The 24,449-nt window shown below is 42.5% G+C and overlaps 1 protein-coding gene across 4 annotated transcripts; it reads left to right on the forward strand.

The window, feature by feature from the left end:
* On the forward strand, positions 1–23,830 carry stx1a (syntaxin 1A (brain)). 4 transcript variants are annotated; one of them, XM_068651400.1, is made up of 10 exons: positions 1–355; positions 5,211–5,288; positions 11,164–11,263; positions 18,205–18,279; positions 18,378–18,451; positions 18,664–18,772; positions 21,086–21,159; positions 21,242–21,376; positions 21,900–22,010; positions 22,720–23,453. In XM_068651400.1, the coding sequence occupies exons 1-10, from the start codon at positions 326–328 to the stop codon at positions 22,795–22,797; spliced, it is 864 nt and encodes a 287-aa protein (XP_068507501.1). In that variant the 5' UTR covers positions 1–325; the 3' UTR covers positions 22,798–23,453. The 4 variants fall into 4 exon arrangements, with proteins under 4 accessions (XP_068507501.1, XP_049582543.1, XP_049582544.1 ...); XM_049726587.2 differs by lacking the exon at positions 21,900–22,010 and adding an exon at positions 22,122–22,232 and having other exon boundaries at positions 25–355; positions 23,423–23,830; XM_049726592.2 differs by lacking the exon at positions 22,720–23,453 and adding an exon at positions 21,602–21,636 and having other exon boundaries at positions 28–355; positions 21,900–22,047.
* The last annotated feature ends 619 nt before the right edge of the window (positions 23,831–24,449 follow it).

Below are 24,449 nucleotides of genomic sequence, written 5' to 3' on the forward strand. Positions count from 1 at the left end.
TCTCTCTTCTGTGTCTCCTCCTCCCTATCTTCTCCATCGTGAATTTTTCCACTTCAAGGCAACAGGTTCTCCCCAAATCCCAGTCGGCTTAGACGCCATTGAGGAGGAAGTTGGCGAGCGTGGAATGGGTTAACGGCGTCGATCCAATCAGCCCGTCATCGGAACCGCGAGAGTGGAGGCAAAAAAAAAAAAGAAAGGGAGGGTTTGTGAGGAAAAGGGGAGAGCATCGCTTCCTCGTGAAGCCGCTTGACGCGCACCATCAGCCAGCTTTTTGTTGGCGTGTCCACATCGGCACCATCATCACCACCAGTCCCAAAAATCCACAATGAAGGACCGCATGCAAGAACTTCGACATGTAAGTTGTCCTTTTTTTAAAATGTTTTTGTTTGAGAAGGGTTTGACCGCGCGTAAAAAGTAACGAGAGCTCAACAGTTGTGACCAATGCGCTCTTTTTATTCCCCACACGAGCAGCAGGCGCACAACTGTCAACATTTCCACTTGTTTGGTTATCTTTGCCTGATTTGGGCCATCGCTCGAGAGTTGAAATGGCACTTCCATTTCTCGCTCCACCCTCGGAGAAAGTATACCACCTATGATTTAATCACGCCGTCTGCGCGCTAGTTCGTGGTTTCATCGATCTGCGCAATTACGCCGGAGAATTGGTCCCACGCCGCCCATTTCACCTGTTAAATGCCCTCGCTAAGCCTCACTAGCGCCCTCCCGAAGGCAATTACAACATACTGTATGACCAAGAGTTTTTTTTTTTTTTAATTCAATACTAATGAAATTAAGGGCGTTTAAAGGCATACAGGAAGTCGTTACCGTAGTAAAACGTCACGATGACGCTCATTGTACCCAATTTCCATTCAAATAAGGTGTAATTAGCAAGAGTGAGCATCTTTCCAAGAAAAGACGATTCGATTAGTGTCGAGGGAGGGGAGGGGCGGAGGGCGATACGGTTCATTTCAAAGTTGAACGATTTCCTCAGTTGGAGATTGCCATGCAAAAGATTTTCTTGTTATTTTTATGACTGAATGAACGTGCCAGAACTGTAAATGTGTCATTTCCCTCAAAAGCTACAGTTTTATTACTTGTATTTTGCAGGGTTGAGACCATTTTCATATGCGTTTCAAGATTAAAAAGAAAAAAAATCGGCCAAACGTCTGATTTGTATATATTGAAAACCCTCTGAAAAGTCCCTGTGAAGTTTTATTAAATTGACGGAAAAAGAGAAAAAAAAAAACCTAGAAAGACGCGCTATGACCATGCTTGCTCTAGCCTAAACATAATAATAACAAATAATAACTCTCAGCATCCACTCACTGGAATCTTTATGTTTGATCGAAGTCGTGTGTGCGTATGTTTGCGCGCATGTAAAGTGGCCATTGTCAGATCTGCGTAATTGCCAGTTAAGCTGGCGAGGGAGAGGGAACCAATTTACGGCTGTGCAGTTTTCAGAGCATCTTTGCTATGAATTGGCCTCCAGGGAGACAACCCTGCTCGTGTGTGTGTGCGTGCGTGCACGCGTGTGTCTGCTTTAAAGAGGCGTGTATTGCTGCCTCTTCACATTGTTGAAAAGATGCACTAACAGTACCACAGAGAGAGACAAAAATAGCCCAAGCCTTGGTTTTGCTGATCTACTGTATACTGTACTGTCACAGCTGGAGTCCAAATCTGAAGTTGAATTATTTTATTTTTTTACACCTATTTGAAAGTAGACCACTGATTGACAGCTTGGTGTTTTTTTTCTCATTTGCTAATCCATGCGGGTATACCACTACGGCAGGACAATTAGCTTTTTTGCCGGAGGACGCGGCCTCTTTGCCACCGTCGTCCTTCTGGACTTTACTACACACCTGCCAGTCTCGCTAACCGAGTCCACGATGCGCCGTCAACCTGGACTCGTTCCCGTTTGGCACCGTCGTCGGTGGTTCAGTGACAGATGGTGGCCGTCCTGATGTGATCGTCAGCTTTTATCAGGCCGATCAAGCCCGAGTTGATGAGCTTAATAGAAATTTCACCCTCAGGGATCGCCCTCAGTTATCACTTTTAAAAATATCGATTTATTTTCCCTTTTATAGTAACGCCACACCTGGAACAAATCAGTTCTCCTCCTATTTCTCCTGCACATTTTCCTCAAAGCTTGAAGACTCCTCCGACTTTATTGCGCTTTTTTTTTTTTTTTTCTAGCAGTAGGTGATTTATCGGTAAGCTGTCGAGTGGACTTTTTATTTCCTGCCCGCTGTGTGCGGCCTTGTTGTCACTGTTAGCTCAGGCAGCTCGTCTTGTATACTCACTGTCACAGCTTGTTTGGAGTCGGAGTGACACATTAACTAATAGCGTGGACGTGACGCGTATACTCTTGAACCTGTCTGTGTGTGGCTTTGGCCTTACCCAAACAAACGTGGAAACTTTTCAATCGGAGTCTTAAACTAGCGCTTGGACTCATACCTGAAAATTCCCATTGAAGTGACAACCTGCGGAAAGTTTTTCTTTTTTAAGTTAGCTAGCTTACTTTAGACATAAGGATCCAATTTTAGACCCCAGAATGTGTTTTTTTTTTTTGTCCCATTTTAAACCCATCCACATTGTGTTGTAGCAACTAGCTAGCGCTAAGCTACCTGTGGCGTTACGCATATAGTGAAAGGCGAGTGTTGCCGTTCAAACTTAAATGACAAAAAATATCTGACCTCCTGTAACCCCAACTGGGTTGCCATAGAAACCGCACTTGACAAACGGCAATAAGCGTTTAACAAAAAAGCCCCACCAATGGAGGGGGGGGGGGGATCCCTATCTGATATTATCTCCTTAAACCTTCAATCCATTATTCATCTACCGCGATAGGTTGCATATAATTACATCAATGAGCCATGAAATAACGTGAAATGAGAGCCCACCCAAAGGTCTGCATTTGCAAATGACATTTGCACAGATAGCTCGAATTCACTGACTGCTCGGCGAGCGCACGGTCGGCTGAGCGCCGGGTACGACACACCTGAAAAAAGGCGCGCTCGTGTTTTCTCCAAGTCGCTTTGTCGCGATTATAGCGCGCACTTGACTCGGGTTGACGACTTTTTACTGCTGCTGAAGAGATTTCCCAAAATGACACTAATAAGATCCAAAGCGTGACTTGCAAACTAAGAATTTATCAGCAGCGGCCTCGGTCGCGTCAGACGAGCATGCCCGCGAACACCACCCTAATTGTTTTAATATCCATACCCGTCGGCTAATTGCGCTTTAACGAGCCGAAATGAGAATAACCGTGCGCTCCGATGATGGAGTTATCTCAGCGAGAATTGGCAGCTGATGTTGATATTTCGAGTCTGCGCCCCGAATTGATTTTCTCTGAGACCGCCAGTCGTTTTCTAAGTCATAATCTAACCTTACATCGCCGATTGTATTCATGCTCCTTTTTATTCTCTGTTACTTTGCCGATGAGGCACGTTGAAGGTCAGGATGAGATGTGAGAGGGGCAAGGACGATGAAATTGGATCTCACCACAACCTTGAGACGTCTTCTTGGGATGTTGGCATGTTCTTTACAATTGTGCTCCAACTGCTGATGAGGAACGTTATGAAATTTTTAAGGAGTGAAGGATTTTTTAGATGGTGGTGAGGAGCAGCAAAAAAAAAAGGTGGCTGTGTGGGACTGCTGCTATAATGCTTCTCCAGAGGAGAACAAATCTGGAGGATGGAGAGCAAAAAGATGATTAGGACGGGAGGACGTTGAGGGCGATTGTCAGGGAGAGGAGACACGCACACACACACTGGCTTGGTGTTGCTGTGCTTCATCTCTTGTGCCACCCACATGATTCTTCCTCATCTTGCTTGTTGCCTCCTCGCTGCAGGCAGGCAGGCAGGCAGGCCTTGTCTCGCTTCTTATTTGACTTGAGTCAGATTTGCTCTCTTCTTTCTTGAGAAACAATTCTTCTCAAAAGATGAGTGGAATTGCAACTTGCACAAGTACTTCCACTCCCGAGCATGCTTTACTAATAATGTATTCTTTTATTTTGCCTTCCTCGGGAAACAATTCATTATGAGACTTTCGTGAGCAAACATACATAATGTATGTTGCTTTTGCTTTATTATGATCGTAAATCCGCCTGCGCTCTCAGCGCGGCTGACATAGATTTGAGTCATGTCTAATGCAGGAGACGTCGTTTCGCTCTGGCTCCAACTTCAATGTGCAAAAGGAGGACGGGAAAATATCTGCTTGGCCCTGCGCGTACAAAAACATCTGCCCATCCATTCGCCTGAAAAAGTTATTGCGATCACGCAGGCCTTGTCGACTCCCCGTGAACGTGTCTGTGACCTTGCGCAAGTTTAGCTCGTAGCATGTAGCAAGCGTGTGGTCACTAAAGCCAAATCCCCGAGGCGGAGTCAAGAGTGCAGAGCTGATGTCCTCCTCCAGCTTCTTTGAGGCTCAGCAGGAGTTGATGAGGAGGCTCGGGGGGGTTTGTTGGTGAGGGCTTTTCGGGGGGGGGTCCCTGCTCGCTCTTCTTCTCCTCCTCCTCACCACTCAAAGCAGAGGCAGAGCAAAAGGTGTCTTTTCTCTCGGTGTGGAGGAAGAACACACAACTGCTGGTGCTTTCCTCGTGGGAACGTCTGTTCAGTCCCACCTTGCATTTTCTCTTCTGCTTCTAAAGCGGTTCCAAAATAAGACATATGGACGTTTTTTGAAAATCAACATTTTTCCAGGGTTCTGTTTGTGTGCCAATGGGTGGGCTGCGCCGCCGTGGGAGTGATCACAGCAGACGTTAGTCATGGCCAATTAAAGTGGTTCCTTTCACTTCTTTTAAATGCAGCATGCTAGTCTCAGCAAGTATAGATTATTTATTTATTTATTGATCAAATTTGGAAGCAACAACCTTTCTTTGCTGTGCATCAAATGTATTAGACTTTTTTTTTTTTTTTAAAGGGCCAAATATGTTTTCAACTGATGTGACAGTTTCCTACGATTACATAATATTTTCCACTTGAATTTTGTTATATGAATTGACTCGTTCCATATTTCAAAAAGACGTATGTTGCGTTTAATGAAGACTCGATTAACGCTAATAAAAATGGATGGATGGGCTCCAGATGTGAATCTGAATGCTCACTACTCGTGTGTAGCATTAATGAGAAAAATCAATGAATGGATTAGTTGCTTTACTTATAAATTGTAATTTAATTCAAGTTAAATAAATTTTAATTTGTTGTGGTTTTCAGGGGAAGGAGACGACGGAAGAAGAGGATGAAGTGGCCGTGGGGATGGACAAAGGATTTATGGATGAATTCTTTGAGCAGGTGACTTTTAATTTCCCCTTGATACAGTTTTGTCTTTTGTGTTCTTTCATTTTAATCGTAACTTTCATAAACTAAGTTGATCCTCTCGTAAACTTGTATTTGGGCATCTTTTGCAATCGCGACAATATTTTCAAAATGATTTCTGTGTATCGCACTGATTCCGATACTACACACCGATACTACTGCCATAGCAGCTGTGCGGTGATACTTTAAGGTAATATAACATTTTTATCCACCTGCGAATTATGCAAATTAACCCCCCCCCCCTTCCCCCTGGAGCCATCTGGCAAGCACGCTGTTTCGAGCCCCGTGGCACCAAACATATCACGTGTATCAGTTGTCCTGTCACACTTCATTTTAAAACTTGTTATTCTCAAGTCTTGTAGTTATTTTTGACTCACTGTAGTTTTAAAGTAATATAAATATTTAACTTTCCCAATTGTGTATCTCCACGAGAAACTATTCAGTATTTATTTTACACAGTGCCCCCTAGTGGTCAAACAGAGGGAACGGCTTCACATTTCACACCTTTTTACAGGCAGTACAATAAATAATACAAAGTTAAGTCAAATAAATTACCGTGGCAAATTGTTTTGCTTATTGTGTACTAATCAACCAGACTCTTCCATGCTGTGAGGAATATTTGACTTTGGCGCTTTCACGGTAGCGACGTCTTTGCAAATAGCCTGCACGCCCCTCATCAATCTTGTGACTTTGTTTTTTTCCTTTCACGACACTTGTTATGATTTATTGTTATTTCCCTTGTTGCCGGTGGCTTTTTTGGATTTGAGTTCTAAATGATTATTGATTAGACAGCAGCGCTTTCTTCTTCCACTTGACAATCAGGCATGGAAAAGTACGTTGGCACCTGCATGTGTGTCATGAACATGAATCGAACGTCGTAATGCCGGTTAGGGAAGCGGCTCATTCCGGTTCCGAGCTCGCGTCGCCTCCCCGGAGAGGCATGAAGACCTGCCGCGACTCATCAGTGGCATGCTGGATGATTTCATTGCGCGCCATCTTGCTCGAAGACCTACTGTAAGTTGTGACCTGTAATCTCTTTTTAATGGCTGGCTACATTTAACCCAAACAAGACAGCTTGAGAAGCTTTTATTGTCTTATTAGTACACTGTCATCTTTCTGTAGCCTATGAGGGGAACTGAAATCGAATTGAATTGCTTATAAAGTTAGGGTTAGTCCCGCGCACGCAGTAAGAAATTAAACAATCATAATTGTAACTATTTTTCATATATTGCCATACAACGGACCCAAAAAATGTGTTCAAGAAGGAACTTAATTAAAATTTAAACGAAAATTTGCTTTTTGCTTTTCACATCCTTAGTAAAATGCAATAATGGAAGAAAAACAAATGTAGTGCCGAGTTACCAACAGTGTAAAAGTACCCTGAATGCACCGTGTTGGTTTAAGCTAGCGACGCTACATTATTTACATTACAAGTGTGGGAAAGGTAAATAAATAAATAGGAAAATTCTATCTCTCTGTGCGGCCCACAAAACAGCCCACGAACCAGTACCAGGCCGCGGACCACTGGTTGGGGACCTTCTGCTTTAAGAGCATTGCGTCTATAATGGTTGTTTAACTTTGAAGTTATAAAATCAGCATTGCAAAGGCAGCTACAAAGATCCGTGCCTGGCTGGGAAGCATGAAAGCGCATGAGACAATTAATACTTATTTTCAAAGCTACACCATCATCTGCAGGTGCCTCCATAAAAAAAAAAAAATGTGTGTGTGTGTCACGTGAACAGAGTCACCAGAGGCATGGTCTGACCTTTGTGCTTCAAATGCTCACATGCGAGCACACCTTGCTGGACATTTCAGAAAATCTATCAGTGTGGTTTGTTGTGTGAGAGGTGTTTCTAATATTCCGTCCCCTTCCACGTCGCTAAAGAAACATCGCCTTCGGACAAAACATATTTTTAATGTCGGCGTTGCACGTAGCAGACTTGGAAACATGTTTCATTACAGCGTGTGACTCAAAACACAGCATGTGAGCGTACGAACGAACGAACGGACGGACAAGAAGGCAAGCAATCTGCCCGCCTGTGGAAGCATTTAACGCCAAATTGCTATTTTTCCAACTCATGCATTCAGTATGTGGGAGGGGTGATGCATGCCAAGCAAGAGAGACAACACACAATAACACACATCTCAAAAGCAGCTCTATCATCTGAGCAATTTTCCAAGCTCTTAGGCAGAAGGTGTATATTCTTTATCGTCTGCGATAAATGACTAATATTACGGCCGCACTGAGAAGCCAAGAGAGGAGCTGAGTCTCAAGTATGTAATTCTATTTAAGGGTGTCATTTTCTCATTTAAAAATCGCTTTGCAATTTAGTTTTGAAAGGCTGGAACGGATTAATGGCATATGTATTATTTTCAATGGAGAAAGATGATTTGAGTACGCATCGTGAAAGAAGAAATTCTGCAATTGTATTTCAAGCTACCGCTATATAAATAACAAAGTGAAGAACATGAATAAGACTTGAGTTTAAAAATAAAAAAAAATTCTGCCTTTCCTTTTCCAACCCCCTTTGGAATAACTGCGATGAAGGCTGCAATCAAAATGAGATTGGTGCCATTATTTCGTCCCCTCACATTTCCTTCGCACATTTTTTTTGTTCCTCTGACGCAAAATGAAACATTCATCTCGCTATTTGCCCGGAATTTCATTTTCGATGTAAAGCCGCCTTCAAGTTCGAAGGCAGGTTGCCTCCAAGCGAGAGACTTTTTTTCTAATAATGACGGTGATGTAGAAAAACGAAGGGCCTGGCGCGCCGCTGCTAAACGTTGGGTAGAGGTAATAACGGCAGGCAGTGATGGAGACGGGATGAAGGTCACGGTGGCCGAGAGAGTCATCAAGCTTCTCACCCTGACTGTGTGTGTTAATTAAGCTTTTAAGTAGAGGACCAAAGCAGATTACCGCAGCCCTCTGTCCTTCACCTCACACCTGGAACAACGTCCTCCGCGCGAGCATTAGCATCCATTTTACATGTGCTAGCTTTATTACCGCTGACCCAGCTACGGTAATACGGAATGTTTTTTTTTTCGTTAAGCCATCTTTTCATTTGACACAAGACAGATATTTGTGTTAATAAACAATGTCATTTGACTTGGGTAAAACCTTTTCACAACATCCACCTAATTGGGGTTCGTGTTAGCATCCACGTACAACACTGTTAGCATTTTGCTTTGACTGTATTAAGCTGCGCCTCCCCCTCGCCATTTTGAGGAAGGCAAGTTGGACCTGGGCGCCGTGACTTGGAGCAAAGCTGACAGGAGCCGCAGATGTTGGCTGTAATTAATTCTTTCCGCTACCCGCTATCATTCGGTAGCAGGCGAGGCATCCGACACGGGCCGCGATGAAAGCATGTGGTGTGTTGACGCCACAATTTTAACCGTGCCGCTGGCGTCATCTGAAGGCGGCAATATCCGACAGTGCGCCTATGAAGCCTCTTTGAAATATTTCTTTTTCTTTTTTGGGGTGATCTCAATCTACTGTTCACGTCAATACTTACCTCATGCTAACAGCCTTTATCCGTGCTTGATTTTTTTTTTTTCTGTCACTGTCCAATTATTATCACTTTAAGCCAAGACAGTAAATGTAAGACTGCGGAATTGACCAAGCCTCATTTGCATATACTCGTCATATTGTAATTAGCACTTAAGCGCCGTCGTCTAGTATCGATTTGGCTTCTGTTCTCGCTACAAGCGGCGCGCTAAACTGATGATGCAAGTGGGAAGAGAACAGATGCAAGACTCGTTGCCGCCCCGAGCCGTCCAATCACTCATTACTAAGTGTTCTAAAACAAAAAAGAATAATGATTGCTAGCTCCTGTGACTTCATTAGCTGGGATTGGATGACAGCGCGGGAAACGAGGCGGCGGCGGGTCTCAAAAGCGGAAAACTCTGAAGTGAATCTTTGTTGCATTTCTGCGTGTGTGCACTTTGCGTCCACGTCTGATGTTGTTTTGCACCCACACTAATGAAATTCGCTCTTGTTGTCTTATGAGAGCCACGCCGTGACTCACCGACCGACACGTGGTCGGGAAAGTGAGACAGCTTGGAGTGCTTTCATCCTGGCTTGCTCACATCACCATCCCGTCAAACGCTCGCCGTTTGCTGCCTATTAAACGCTTGCGTCAGCGAGGCGAGCGTGCAGGCCACTTTCTCCCCGGTGGCCTTTCCTAGCCAATTATGTTATTTGAAGGAGGGAAAAAAAAATCCAATCAGCAGCTAATTCAAGGGATAACGACATATTTGGCGGTGTCAGGCCGTGCATTTGGTACCTGGGCCAGTTGCGCCTCCATTTTGTGATGGGCAGCAGGACTAGCTTCACTTCTTTTGCTAATTGGCTGTCATTAGGAAATCGAGCTGGCCATTTTGTCTTAGACTCTTGACTTAACTTGACTTGAACTTGAGACACAATGACCAACATACTTGATTGTTGTCAGTTTCATATTTTGACTTCAAAAATAAAATGCTACATTATTTAGTTACGGTTAGCTAGCGCACGCCGGGAATGTCATGATTGGTGAGTCACCTGTCAATCAGCAAATAGCACTGTCACGATTGGAGGATTCGCCTGTCAATCATTTGGAAGCCAATTCGACAAGCTCACGAGGGGTGCAGACTTTCCGCTATAAAAAGTACAGCAAGAAGACCAATTCTGCCTTCTAACATCCTTAGCCTTTTGGTAAACAGCTAACGTTAGCTTGATACGATCTAAAGTTCAGAACTCGTTTGACTCATAGACAGGAGACCCTTTCAAAAATTGAAATACGCTTGTACAGGTGACCTAAACGAGCCAATCGTGTCATGATTCGACCTTAATGCATTACGTGGCAGGCATTCCTGAATTGAAACCGGTTTTAGTTGGGTCAGACCGGGTCTCGTCTCAACATTACGCAGTCTGTCTGCCACCGGGTCACTGAGTTCGCCGCTGCGAGTCCAATTTGTACTTTCACCGACACTACTAGCTGCAAGGAGAATAAGCTATATTATAAGAAAATGGCATGTTCCAAATTGGTTGTTCATGGAAAAGTGGTCAGTGAAAATTGGCAATTCAAAGAAGAATAGCACAAAATCCTTGAAGTGCTCGTGGCGTGGATTTGCTGAAGCACAAGAAGCCTTTCTCAGACGCAGAAATGAGAAAAGAATGCACGACGGAAGTGATTTAGCAAAGAACAGGGTAGACAGGTAGAATGAAGCAAATCTCAAATTGCACTGGTGATTTATGCAAGCAGCTGTGTGATGGAATAAAAAATGCAGAGTGAATTTCCCGAGCTGCGGCTGAATCCACTGACCCCGCTGATAATGTTCATCTGATGCTCTTTGTGAGATGAGTCAAAAAGGAAACGCAGCGCGTTCGGCGTGTCGCAGTCAACATGGCATTTTAGTTAACTCTGTCATCGCTAATTTTGTGTTGGGATCTCGAAATGTTTTCTTTTCATATTCGATTTTGACAAAGCTTATTTTTCCAGTTTATTTCAACTGCTGCATTTTTATTGGCGCTCATACAATTCATCAGTAGGATATATTTCGTTTTTATTTTTCCCCAATTAAAACAAAATAAATCAGATTATGTGAGTGTTGATTTTAATTGGAATTTGTCAATTGGATTTTTCTTTTTTGCATGCTCTAATTGGGCTTCCAACAAATTAACTGTGGATGGAAATGCAAATGCAGTTTGCACACAAACGAAGATTCCATTAATTCCCGGCACACTTTTTTTTTTCCATCAACACATTTTCATCTAAGCCTATTATGATAAAGACAAACTTGAGTTTCGTAATTAACAGCTCCTCATGCTTCGATGTGTATCGAGCGTAATTTCGATTTCGCTCTTTTCCAACAGGTGGAGGAAATCCGAGGATTCATCGAGTCACTGGCGGAGAAAGTTGAGGAGGTGAAGAGGAAACACAGTGCCATCCTTGCGTCACCAAACCCTGATGAGAGTAAGACGAATTTTTCTTGGATTGTTTCATGAATTTGTCTACCACAGCAGTGTGTTATTTTCGTTTTTTGTTTTTTTTTAATTTACGTTGTAGTTGTCCATATTTCTAGCTAATTTGCTTATTATTATTTTTTATTTAATTGATTGGAGTATATTTGAGTTTCTTGTGACCATTATTGAACTTTATACTGACCAGTACATATTCGACCATTATTCCAAAACATCAATTTTACGATATGGCGGCTAGAAAGTGATCGCGAACACCAGCCTGCGTTTGGCCGCCGCTAGCATTAGCTTGACATCAGCTGTCATCCCATATCATCTGTCTGACATCACCTCCTCGCCACCCAATTTCCCTGCGAGGGATTCACTCTCCCGAGACTGGAGCTCCTAACCTAATGCCGTATCATTTTAAGCCTTATCCATGTTGCATTGATCTGATTATATTTCCCACGCCTTTAGTTATTCTTTTCGTCAAGACATGATTCATTTGACAAAATACTCGGTGTGAAACCTACTCTCATTTCGTTTAATATTTTCATGGCCATTTTGCGGAAGAGCATTCAACAAAATGAAAAAGATATGCCGTCTTTAGAAAGTTGGGCGGTATCCAAGCTGTTTGCTGCCACCATTTACAAAAGACGTTTTTGTAAATGGGAAACAATTTGTCAAAAAAAATGCTCCTGTGGAGCCTCCAAGGAGAACAGCTCGTCCTGTTCCTGCCCACATGTTCATTATCAGTCGTAATCACCCTTCTTGCGATCTCATTCGTCTTTTCTCACACTTTCTCATTCTCACCAAGCTATAGATTCGGACTCTCCATTTAAAAAAAAAAAAAAAAGAAAAGAGCTGCTCCCCAAAAACCTCATTGACCTTCCTTCCTCTTGATCCCTCACCGCCGACCTGCCTGAGGAAACATCGATTCGCTTCCTAGGTCCAGGTGTGAGTCAGACGAGGCCTCTTTAACGAGTCCGACATACAGAGCTGCACCGTGTCTCGTCTACGATACCGATCAATGTGTGTGTGCGTACATACGTGTGCTATACGCGCATCAATCAGTAGCTGATGTCAGGATTGTTCGTTACTTAATAGTCCGCCCGGCCCTGAATCGCCATTTTACCGCCTCTAATGTAACTTACCATTGTGTTTCACCAATAACTTCCTGACATGTAATATTTCACCCCCATCAGCCTGTCAGAAGGCCAACGAGGCAGAAAAGAAGCAAGTATGACATGTATCCAGCTCGAAATGCCAGGTGTCTTAGCAGTCAGGAGAGAGAGAGTCCTTTTCATTATTAGAAGACATGCCACGGCATGAAAGAGGGATCGTGACATGGAGGCTTTCAGTCGAGCGGTAAATCACCTTTTTATAGATCCGTTGAGTCATCGTACATAAGAAGATTCAAACCAAATTGAATCTTTGCTCTGACCTTCTTGTACGGAGTTCCACTATTCGTAAAAAGTGCACCGATACTAAACGTCGATACCACCGGCCGTTTGGTATTTTGGACACCGCTGCTGGAAATTGTCCGTAAGAGTGAACGTTGGTGTTGTTTTATGCAAGTCGCTATTTGTCTGATTGTAAAATTCCAGAGGATTTAAACGGCTCTTGAATCGAATCTCATAAGAATCTCATATGCATATGTCAAGTGACTGTGTAATAATTGGCATGATAGGGTGTTGAACGTTTCGGTTTCGCTCATGGTTAATTGCATGCCCCGCCCCCCCAAGTCCAGCGTCATGACCTCAGGACCTCGTCCTTCACTCTCCTTAAATGCCCCCCCCCCCCCCCACAGTGTCCTATGACTGAAATGCTAATTACAATGCATTTGCATATATTGAATAAATGCACATCCACACACACACACACACACACACACACACATAGACTTGTGTCATTTCTTGGCAGAAGCTAACTTGTGTTATATTTTTAGCTACATGACCAAAGTCTCATTTCCAGCCACTTAATTGCATTATGTACTGTTTTGATATTGGGGATTATTGGCCTTGTCCACCTTTCTTTCTCATTACCATGACGGATGATGTGACAGGCGATGGATTCTCTCACAAAAGGTCAGAAGTTATTGATGATTGGGTTTGCCAGAGAAGGGTCAGAGGCCTTCTCACTCCCCCGGGAGAGTTGAGAAGTTTAATAAAAGACAGACATGTGACTGTGGAGGAAAAAGCCTGAGGAGGCTTTGAATTTTTATCAAGTTAAAAGGAAAACACGCTGTGTGCTAGCAGTTAGCCTTAACTGACATTAAAAGTCAATTAATTTCAGGCACTGATGAAGCTAAGGGGGGGGGAGTAAGGATAAACCTCCCAAAAATAGAAACTACCCCAAAATTCGAGAGTAAAAATGCTGTGAAACATTCTTTATATGAATTTTTTTTTAAAATACCCAAAAGTCAATGATCTAACCTGTATACCCATATTTCAGGAGGGGGGCAGTGCCCCTGCGCCCCCCCCCCCCCCCCCACAGCTCCGTCTGTGTTTCCAGCTGTTCAAAATCCATTGCAATTACGATGCAAATCATTTTTGTGTCGCATTCAAACATGAAAATGTGGACTTTTAGTCGCTTGTATTATTTCATATTGTCTCTTGTGCTGCCTTCCAGAAAATGAGTCCACAAATAAACACACACTTTGGGATTTCGCACAGCGTGATGTAAGAGGACAATTAGACTTTTATTGTTTTCTTTATTTTCGTGCTTAAGTGTATGCAGTGGGGTAGTTCATTTATATATATGAAGTAAAGTAAGCAAAATAAAGTACAAATAAATAACAATTAGGTCCAGCACTGCAACATTTCAGTGTGTTTTCCCAATGCCGATTATTTAACTGCCCCCACTTTCTAAACACTGCCGCTCGGCTCCTGAGTCATCAAGTCAACAGCTCGGGAGATACACGATTTTAATTGCAGTCTTTTGCTGGGGGGTGCTGAAAGCAACTGCCACCCCCTGAAGGCCGCATGCCAACACTCCCAACACCTTCCACAGAAACAAAGTGGCGATTGTGTGGTGGCTTTGTGAAGAAAGTAGATTTAATATTCACCAACCTTTATTGAAGGAATATTACAAATTCACCTCTTATTGCCCATCCCTGATGTAAGTGATTTTAAAACATGATTTTAAAAATAAAAAAATAATTTCTGCTTAAGAAGCTAACTAAGCTAACTAAACACACAAACTGTAATAAATGTCCTTTCATTGATAATGTGTAGCATCCTCCTACTTCCCGTTTTGGGGCGCCCCCTTGAGGCCACCCCAGACACTTTAGTCGAAATATTTTCCTATATTGCATAAAAATAGTAGACCCGGCAAAAAAAAAAAAAAAAAGTAAATCCTCAATCTGTGTCTTACTATAGTTTTTTGCTTAAGAAATTAATCAACAACTAAACGTAGCAGTACTACCCCTCAAGCGGTCACGCGGAGGACACGCAAAGTCACTTTGCCTTGTAAATGTATGTAATGGAAGTGAGAACACGCTGAGTCATTAACACTTGCGTGAATCACTTTTGCGGCCCTCAATCGTTTCTGCTGCCTCTTAAAAACGGCCTTCCATCAGGCAACTTGTTAAGTGACGCACAGCAGGAGGATTTTAAATGAACAGTGACACGTCATGCTAAATTATGTAGCCGCCTTTTGTAGCATCCATTTCCCAGGGGGACTCAAAACTAATAGTTTAAAAAATAATTGACTCTTGGAAATTTTGACCTTGTTGGTTTATGAAATGTTTCTTGATTGTGTAGTGAGTGGAAATAAAGCAAATAAAGGCTTTATTAACTGTACAGGCACAGTGTTGGTTTCTACCGTGAGAAGCTTTCAAAAGTTTCTTTTCGCCAGGCGCAGGAATTAGCATTTTGTCAATACAGCTAATAATAATAATAATGTGATAGCTATTTTGAAGTGAGATGTGGGTGTATAAATTGCTGCAGGAGAGATTATAAGTGCTGAAATGGCAAAGTGATAGCAGCCTGCGCCTTCTATTAAGATTTTAATAGAGTAAACAGAGCGCTCTCGGTCAAAGCCTGAACGTTTGTTTGTGAAAGTAGCGAGCTAGCGTCTTGATAGCTAGCGGAAGGTCAGGTTTCACGCAGATCCACCTGCATGCGAGGGAACTGAATATAATTAGATCCGACACAAACACGACAAAATTCTACTCGGTCTGGCGAGATTTGACAGAGATTAAAAAAGCGTCGGAATGTATTGGATTGAATTTTTAATATTAAAGTTGATATGCTGCCAACTGGATTTCATTTGGCCATTGTAGAAGTTTGTGTATGAGGAAATAAAGAGCCGAAAACAACTTTGAATTGATCTTTTCAATACCTTTTGAAATGCTGCCTAACGTACCTAAAAATTAAGTGATAAATATGAAGTATAACATGTAGTATTCTAAAAATAGCTCATTATGTTTACTAGGAAAGTCGTTAAAGTGATCATTTGTAAAATGAACATTTTTCCCTAGCAAGATATTATTATTCCTTTGCAGCTTGAGTTGATGTATCACTGTACTATTTATAACCTCATGGCTGCTAAAAATCGAGATTCCTTCAGGCACACTGAGAGCCTATTTGGCGGACAGCGCCGAGAAGTTCACTCACATGAACTGTGCTCATTATGTTTGATATTTTACACCAGTAAAATTGTCTCTAATGGCGTTTGAGTGTTCAGTAATCATTTCCCTTCGGGTCATCAAACTGTTTTTCCCATCCAATCGATTTGATGTCTCCGCTCCGATCCGATCCCCGTCGCAAAGCAAAAAAAACAGCAAGCACCAAGTGATGAGGTCAGCCTTCAAAAAAAAAGCCCCGCCTGGACTCTCCAGAAGTCAATAAGCAGGGCAAACACACAAAGGACTAGTCATAGATTGACAGAGAAGAGACGGAGGACCGAGATAATACCGCGTCGGAAAAGGAGCAAATTAAGCGGCGTTACTGCGAAGGAATCTATGTAGGTCACGGTGGCCTGACTGAACGTTGACAATCATAGAGAAGGAGAGCTGATGGACTGTCTCTTCTCGGAAGGAAGGAAGGATATTGATAGTGAAGCTGATGTTTATCTGCTTTATCTATTTGACTCTCATGTACCATTAAGTAACAGTGGAAAAAAGATTATTGAGGAATTCCAGCAAGTTGTTGAATTGTGGAGCACCAGTGTAATTGTTCCTGCTAAGTGTTTTCACAAGTGGTGCCTGACTGATACGCCATCTGGAGGTCATGTTAGTAAATTGCACAAGTGGGACCGAAAGGGCAGACCAAATTAGTCATCCCAAGCTATTTTTTTTTTTTTTTAATTTATAAAGCAGATGAATCACATTGCTTAATATCGGAGAGCTAATATTAAACCTTTGATTCTTCCACACCAAATTCATCTAAGCATGCTAGCTTATCCGGGATATATATAAATCAAATGTTTGGTGAGCCTTCTTGCTCCACTGCTGTGTGTTGTCTCCATCATTTTCTAGCCCAGCAGGAAACTTTTCCCCAGTTCACTTAATTTTGTCTCTCGTGCTCACACCGCACGCCTCCCCTTCCTTCCTCTTCTGCCACTTTGGAAACAATCTGAAGCTGGTGAGAGGCCCGGCTGTGCGCGTCGCCATAGCAACGCAGTATTAATGGCGGCAACAAGCGTGACCTAAAGATTCCATTCGAGGGCGTCAGGGAGAGGGACCAAGTGTGAAGCCGCAGCTCAATTGATTCCTCAATTTTGCCCTCTAATTTGCCTTGCTCGCACTTGTACTTGATTCATCAGCGAGTGCGCTCTTCTTTTCTTTGCCACGGCCAATTACGAGGCTCGATGGACACTTGATGGAGCAGGTTGGCCTCCCCTGTTTGGCAAGCGGGAGAGGGTCTAATCTGACTCGCTAACACACACACACAAACATGGCTGCTTTCTATTCCGACTCTGACTGTGACTCCGCTGACCTCATGAAGGGTTTCTATGGTTACACTCATCCATAACCTTACACCCCTGAGTTTGTTGAAAAGTTGAAAAACATCTTCAACAAATACGCTGCTGGTCACCACAAGCCCAACTCCCTTAATTGGTGAATATATTTGAGTGTTTGTAAAGTTACTATACAATTTTTTTTATTTTATTATTATTTTTTTTTTTCATCTACTGCCCCACTTCTCCTCATTAGGATCTCGCGTGAACTCGAACCGACATTTTAACGAGAGGTCAGGACTCATCGTCCGTCACTTATATTCAGCCTGTAAAACGTAAACTTTCAATTAATTGGAAGATGCAAATGACTGTGAGAGTAGTGTGCCACTTGAGAAACTTGTAAAGGTCGTTTTTCATGTTTACCAGTTTCCTGTGACTCATTATCATATGGAGATGTGGCTTTTTTTGTCATCAAGATGATAAATTACCTTCTTACAAATGGCAATTAATGCCCCAGGGTCGTTTGTTGAGTGCGTCAAAGCCATTTTTTCCCCCCACCTTCCTGTAAAAAAAAAAAAAAAGCGTTATCTTTGTATATAATTTGAGAACTTTTTATGGTTAACATTTACTCTTTTCCAAAATGAGGTCCGAGTCTAACCGGATGCAATGCAAGCATTTACCGTATTTACAGCGGAGCCATTTCCGCCAATGTGGCCACCGAATTTTCTCCATCGCAGTTATGAGCTATTAAATGAAAATCCCATTAGTACTTTAAAAGGGAAGCCGAGTGTTCAAGTTGGAAAGTAAGCATCAGCATTTAGTTTTGCAAATAATTCAAATATCTTAGAGCAGTCAGTGTATTTCAGTTTTCGATTTAAATATTGTTATTTATTCAGATTCGAAGGAAAGTCATTTTCTACCTAATTAAAAGTAACTGTGTGTGCATTGCATGGACGGCAAGAAGACAGCAGAGGAGCATGTTTTTTTTTTTTTTTAAGTTGATACACTTGGAGTGTTTCGAGTGTGTCTCTGTGTTTGTCCATTTCTCCTCAGAAACAAAGGCCGAATTGGAAGATCTAATGGCGGACATCAAGAAACTGGCCAACAAAGTGCGCTCCAAATTAAAGAGTGAGTTCAATCCTGCAATCAATCCATTTTTTTCTGTATAAGAAATTGAATTGAAGATTTTTAAGAATTAAGACGTTTCTCATTTTTATATGTTCCAGGCATTTTGCACACTATCGAGCAGGAAGAAAGTCAGAACAGGTCGTCGGCCGATTTGAGGATACGCAAGACACAGGTAAGATATACATGTAGTGTGTGTGAGACATTTTGAAAGAAGAACAATCACCATAATTTTCACAATAATATCACTGATATTAAAAACCTCATTTCCAAGAGAACAAACCAAAATAGTATTGATATTATCATTTCTTTACAATTTATAGTTATGGTCTGTATTATTTATAATGTGTGATATTTGAAAAAAAAAAACAATACGTGTGGTTCTAGCACTCGACATTGTCACGCAAGTTTGTGGAGGTGATGTCCGAGTACAACGCCACCCAGTCGGACTACAGGGAGCGCTGCAAGGGTCGCATTCAGAGGCAGCTGGAGATCAGTGAGTAGATATTTGTCACCTCGCTCCACCGTGACGAAGGTTTTCTATGATATATATAGTTCATGGTGAAAAGCCCACCCCGCCCTCTCACACCTAACAGAGAGGTAAACATTTCTCCCGTGCCATCTGCCAATGTGGAGCAACCAGGTTCAAATGTGTGAGCGCCACCTGTTATCTCGCAAAGACGGCACGTTGTCAAACAAGGCAGACGGAATGATTAGACGGTGGAGTAAGACGCAGGCTGATCCGATTCTCCTTTCCTCCCCTTAAGCGCCGACGGATCCTTTTGATTCGATTTGTCAGCTTGTGGAGCCACGAGGGATCTTGGTTGAGCTCACCTGTCGCAAGGGAAGGGATTAGACATGGACGCAGAATAGAAACGTCAGGGGAGATTTAAGAATTACCTAAAAAAAAACCTATTTTTTCAGAATAAAAGGGTAAAATGGTAAACCCACCACAAATTTCGAAGCAAGGATTTTCGGCAATGAGGTCGCAGCGTGATTAAAAGCAAAAAAAAAAAGAGGCAGAGAAGGTCCCCAACTCCTGTAAACTCCAGTAATAGTCGTTTCAGCAGAGCTCTGTCAAGTTCAATTAGCTTGATGCTAAAAGGAAATGAAAATCGCCATAGACTGGCTAGAAAATAGCATTCGTGTACTTTGTAAGAGTTTTACAAGGCTTTACCAACATATATTTGAAAAGAAGCAATGCATCGACACGTGTGGATAATCCAGGTATGAAATGCATGAATAATATATCGACGATAACTGATGGAGCCAGTCCTGCGAGGCTCGACATTTGGCTGGAGAGGCTTTGAGTCGCCATGGTAACAAATAACCGCCTCCCTCAGAGCATTTGCGGGGATATGAGAGTAATGGAGAGTGGACATGGGCTGGTGGGAGTGTGTGTGTGTGTGCATTTGTGTGTTGGGAGCAATTTTATTTTTGGTTAACCCCGCTGAGTGACGTGACAACGATTAAAGGTGAGGAAGCGGGCGGAAGGTTATGGATACGAGATGAGGGATCACATCATAAAGGTTGTGTGCGAGTGTGTGTTGTCATTGTTGCTATTGGTCATGTGGAAATGGCAATGACATGCGAGATTTATTGCCACCTCCAAAAAGTTTATTAAGAATAAAATGCCACTGGTGATGATGCTGACTGGCTGCAAGTTGCTTTCTCACAAAAGAGCCCAGGAGAACACCTGAATGTATCTGAGCTAAGCGCTATCCTGACTTAGAAAGGAGGACACGTCTGCTGAAGGCCGTCAAGGTGTTGGAGGTGCAACGACCTCACTGATGATGCGTTTGAAGACATGCTGTAATTTTAAAATGTTTCCCAAGCTTGACCAGTTGAGTAGAATGAACAAGAATACAAATAACTTTATTCGTATAGCAACTTTTTAAAGTGAGGTTAGAAGAAAAAAAAGTGCTTCAATTTGTTTCTTGACACTACAAGTTGGAGTTTACTGTAAAATGAAACATGAAATCTCCTCTAGCTTAATGTTAAGACTCAATGAAAACAAATCTAGACTGGCTAATAAAACTAGCATTAATGTTTGAGTAGTTGAGAAATTAATGTTACAGACATAATATTACTCACAGTTTCTTTATTTAGAAAAAAATCCGGACAAATATTACTACAGTTTACAAAGCAGTTGTGATTGGCTCCGAATGTCCGGTGCTGTAAATATCTGCGTTATACTGCCCTCTAGTGGCCAATACGTGCACACCCAAAGGAATTTAAGAGAATTAGATTGATGGCATTTGAAAAGATGAGTTCACTTTACTTTAATCTTCTGTATATCCTCTTAAAATTCCTTGTTAAGGTTTCAAATATAAGCAAAGCACACACTTTGTTGGTCCTTGAAATCCTACTGCCCTGCGGTCTTGCAATGCACACTGTTTCCATTTTAGTTGAACAATTTTCCCAAGGACCTTGGCCAAATTGGAAGACTTTAGAGGGCTTGAGAGATTCCACTCCACTTTCACAGTGACGACCAGACGCTGACACAGAAGCGTCGCTATCAGCAGCAAGTTGAACTCAAATGCTTCAAGTTGTTCTTTTGCGCGGCTCCTGCGGATATGTCTGCCCTGAATTCCGACACCAATTATTTTTAAGTCGCAGGATTGGCTATTAAATGTAGTCCAGACAGATGGCTAGAGAGCAAATGGAGAGACTCACACATTTCCTGTTAATTGAATTGAATGATGTGGAGGAATTAATCATCAGTACTCAGAGGAGTGAAATCTAAATGGACAAAATAACTTTCCAGGTTTGCTAGCCTCTTTCACTGTGTGTTTTTCGTGTTTCCTAGCTGGAAGAAATACGACCAATGAGGAGCTGGAAAGCATGCTGGAAAGTGACAATCCTGCTATCTTCACGTCGGGGGTAAGTCATGCAACCCAAATTAAAGGCGGTCAAGTGAGTCCTGACCTCAACAAAGGCCACTTTTTTTTTTTTTTTTTTTAAGATCATCATGGACAACATCACCCAGCAGGCCATGAACGAGATCGAGACACGGCACAACGAGATCATCAAACTAGAAAACAGCATCCGAGAACTGCACGACATGTTCATGGACATGGCCATGTTGGTGGAGAGCCAGGTGCGAACGTGTCGCATGTTCTCGTCACAAATGCGTGCGGGGGCGCTAAAGTTTTACTTTTCTCCAATTTGCATGGATGCTTTCAATTTAATTATTGAACTTATGAACTAACCCTCCTGTCATGAAATGCTTCACAATAGTTATCTCCCTTTACTGTAAACATTGTCTGTTTCTATCCCTTATTTTTTTTGCCCTTCACTTTGTCTCCACATCATTGGCACAAAGCGCTAGAGAACGCTTCGGCCAGCTAACGCACAAAGGTAATTGACTTCTTTTTCTTCAGAATCATTGTCCCTGTCAATGCAAACACTTGTTCATTCATGCTTGGAATAATTTAATAGTGACTCAAATATAAATGCAGTATTGTCCCTTTGTATTTGCGAACGTATTGATGACGCTTATTTGTTACAACGATACACATTCGATACACCAAAGATAAGGGAAGCTCTCAGAATGGAAACTTTTTTTTTTTCTTCACAGTGTCTCTAAGTTATTGTTATTTACGGCTGTTTTTGTCGCGCAGGGCGAGCTGGTGAACAACATTGAGCGCAGTGTGTGGGAGGCACACAACTACGTGGAGCAAGCAAAAGACACCATCCCCAAATGCAAGAAGTTTAAAAAGACCAGCAGGCGGGTGAGAAAAATCCCCACGTCCAGAAACTAACTTTCCCTTTTCTTCCCTCTCTCCTCCCCCATTCTGCACACATCCGCTCCCCTCTTTCCTCCCTTGCCGACCTTCTGCCAGGGAGAGATGATAGACCGCATTGAATACAATGTGGAGCACTCGGTAGACTATGTGGAAAGGGCCGTTTCCGACACAAAGAAGGCGGTTAAATACCAGAGTAAAGCCCGGAGGGTGAGTGGCGAGCGCCCGGCCGACGTGACGATTATGTGGCGTGCGTGGTTGTTGTCGTGTGATGTGACGTGTGCATGCGCGGCACGCCGTAGTTCACGCTCTGCATGTTGAGCATGTGTGTCGAGCTATGGCAGCTTTACACCCGTCGGACACGTCATTAGGGACCCACGTGGACTTGTCTGAAATACAAACGCGGGGGAGGACTTACAAACTCAACACAGGAAGGTGCCTGAGAATGCTCTCTGATTGGTTGTTTTCCCTCGGGTGCTGTGGTTTGTTAAAAAACAAAAAACTCCCCCCTTTTTACAGGTGCAAATTCCTTTTAATTATATTTGCCCTCATCTTGGGTCAAAAAAAACAAAAACAATTATCCAGCTGCTAATTTGCAAGGTGGCCCCGCCATTTGACCTCACTATATTTGCTCTGAAACATTGCTGACATGCCGTTTCCCCTCCTGTCTGCCCCGCCCTATTCTTCCCCAACACAGAAGATCCTCCTAATAGGAGGCTGTATCGCTGCTTGCTTGAGCGTCCTCATAATTTCTCTGGCGGTTGGCCTCAGTTAGGACACGAGAAGACACTTGCGCAACATTCCAGCTCATGTGACCAACGTAACGAGGGCCCTTTTTATTGTACCCAAACTTCAAATGGATTCTGCTTGCACAATTAATTACCCTTAAATGTTAAGCAACGTTTAAAAGACAACACAATTCCCACTGCGTGATTCGCACGCCTACAACAAACCTGTAACACGCATGACTCCTGCAGAGCTTTTGCATGTTGCATGACCAAACTTTCTAGAGAACACATTTTTTATGTGGAAAATTCTTTGCATGGATTTTATACTGTAAACACTCCGGCAATACGTGCAAATAATCGCAGATTTTTTTTGTCTTGTACTTTTAATTGATGGTATGAGCAAACGTAATGGGACGCTGCTTCATCAAGATTAACATTTGTGCAAAACCTTTCCACATTTTGACCACTAGGGGGCAGCCTACACACAGTCTGGTGGGATAATAGTCATGGACAACACATGAAGTGAATCGAAGTCCCAATACTTTTGCATCTGCGCAGTAGACTAGCACTTGTGTTTGCTTATTAAATTTTCTAACATGTTTTCATTTGCTCCCTACTTGCTGCCCCGGATGACTGATGCTCTCCTTTTGTCTTCTTTTCTTGGTCAATTAGAAGAAAATAATGATTATTATATGCTGTGTGATTCTGGGAATCATCATTGCGTCTGCCGTGGGAGGCACGCTGGCCTAAACATCTGCAAACACACGCACGGCAAAAACACACGCACACACGCACACGTTCTCATTTGCCATGAATGCAAACGTATTACGCAATGTCGGCACACGGCGTGCCACTTCTCTGACACGACATGTTTTGGCATCAGTTTCTATTTTGTAAAATTTCAAAATATGTGGTGCTCCAAATCTTTTGAGTGTTGTCAACGATATGATAGCCCCCCTCCCCTCCAAGCGAATTCTTGCTGTGGAAAAAGTTACAAAATGTACCACTCTATACATTCCAAGTTTGACAATAATACTAACTTGTCTGTTTTGTGTGTGGGCAAATCTAAAGTACTTCCCCCCCCCCCCCCCCCCCCCCCCCAAAGCCACATGTAGCGTTTCAAGCGGTGACGTCACGCTTCCCACAATGCACTGCGCCAAATGTAAACAACGCCATTTTGATTCTTTTTACAAAATGGCACTAATTTCACCCCGCACATCTGTACTGTGAAGCGGACGTGCTAATCAGTTCCCCACCAATATATTAGTCTCAAAAAAATATTTAAATATTGAAAATATACAACTTTAATCTCTATAATATAAATTCACACTATTTGAATCTTTTTGTTTTCCAAACTACAACTTGATTCTCTTCACATTAATACTCTATGATAATGTCTCACTTTCTCATAGATCCATTACTTTATTCTCATGTGGTCATAATTGACGGTTATAATTTTTATCTTCAAGTTTTTCTTTTTTTACTTTTCTGGGTGGCCCGAACCCTCCTTTGTACTTCCTCTACCTCCCTTGCAAAACGACGACGACAAAAATCCTGCATGGTTAAGTTTGGTGTAAAACTGTCTTGCAAAAAGATCTGAGAGGCATAAATGCTCCTGCGCTTTATTTTCAACTTCCCCTTGTTTTGACGATCTTAGACCGTGTTTGCTCAAGTGCTGAGTACCTGAGCGCATGTGGAA

This window comes from Syngnathus scovelli, chromosome 7 (genome assembly GCF_024217435.2).
Source record: "Syngnathus scovelli strain Florida chromosome 7, RoL_Ssco_1.2, whole genome shotgun sequence".
Classification (NCBI taxonomy): Eukaryota; Metazoa; Chordata; class Actinopteri; order Syngnathiformes; family Syngnathidae; genus Syngnathus; species Syngnathus scovelli.

What these genes read in the sequence shown, in the direction of transcription:
- stx1a (XM_049726586.2), top strand. Translation starts at nt 326, where the DNA reads ATGAAGGACCGCATGCAAGAACTTCGACAT. An exon ending in GCATGCAAGAACTTCGACAT is followed by an intron (nt 356 to 5,210) that starts GTAAGTTGTCCT and finishes TGTGGTTTTCAG; the next exon opens with GGGAAGGAGACGACGGAAGA. An exon ending in TCAGAGGCAGCTGGAGATCA is followed by an intron (nt 18,773 to 21,085) that starts GTGAGTAGATAT and finishes CGTGTTTCCTAG; the next exon opens with CTGGAAGAAATACGACCAAT.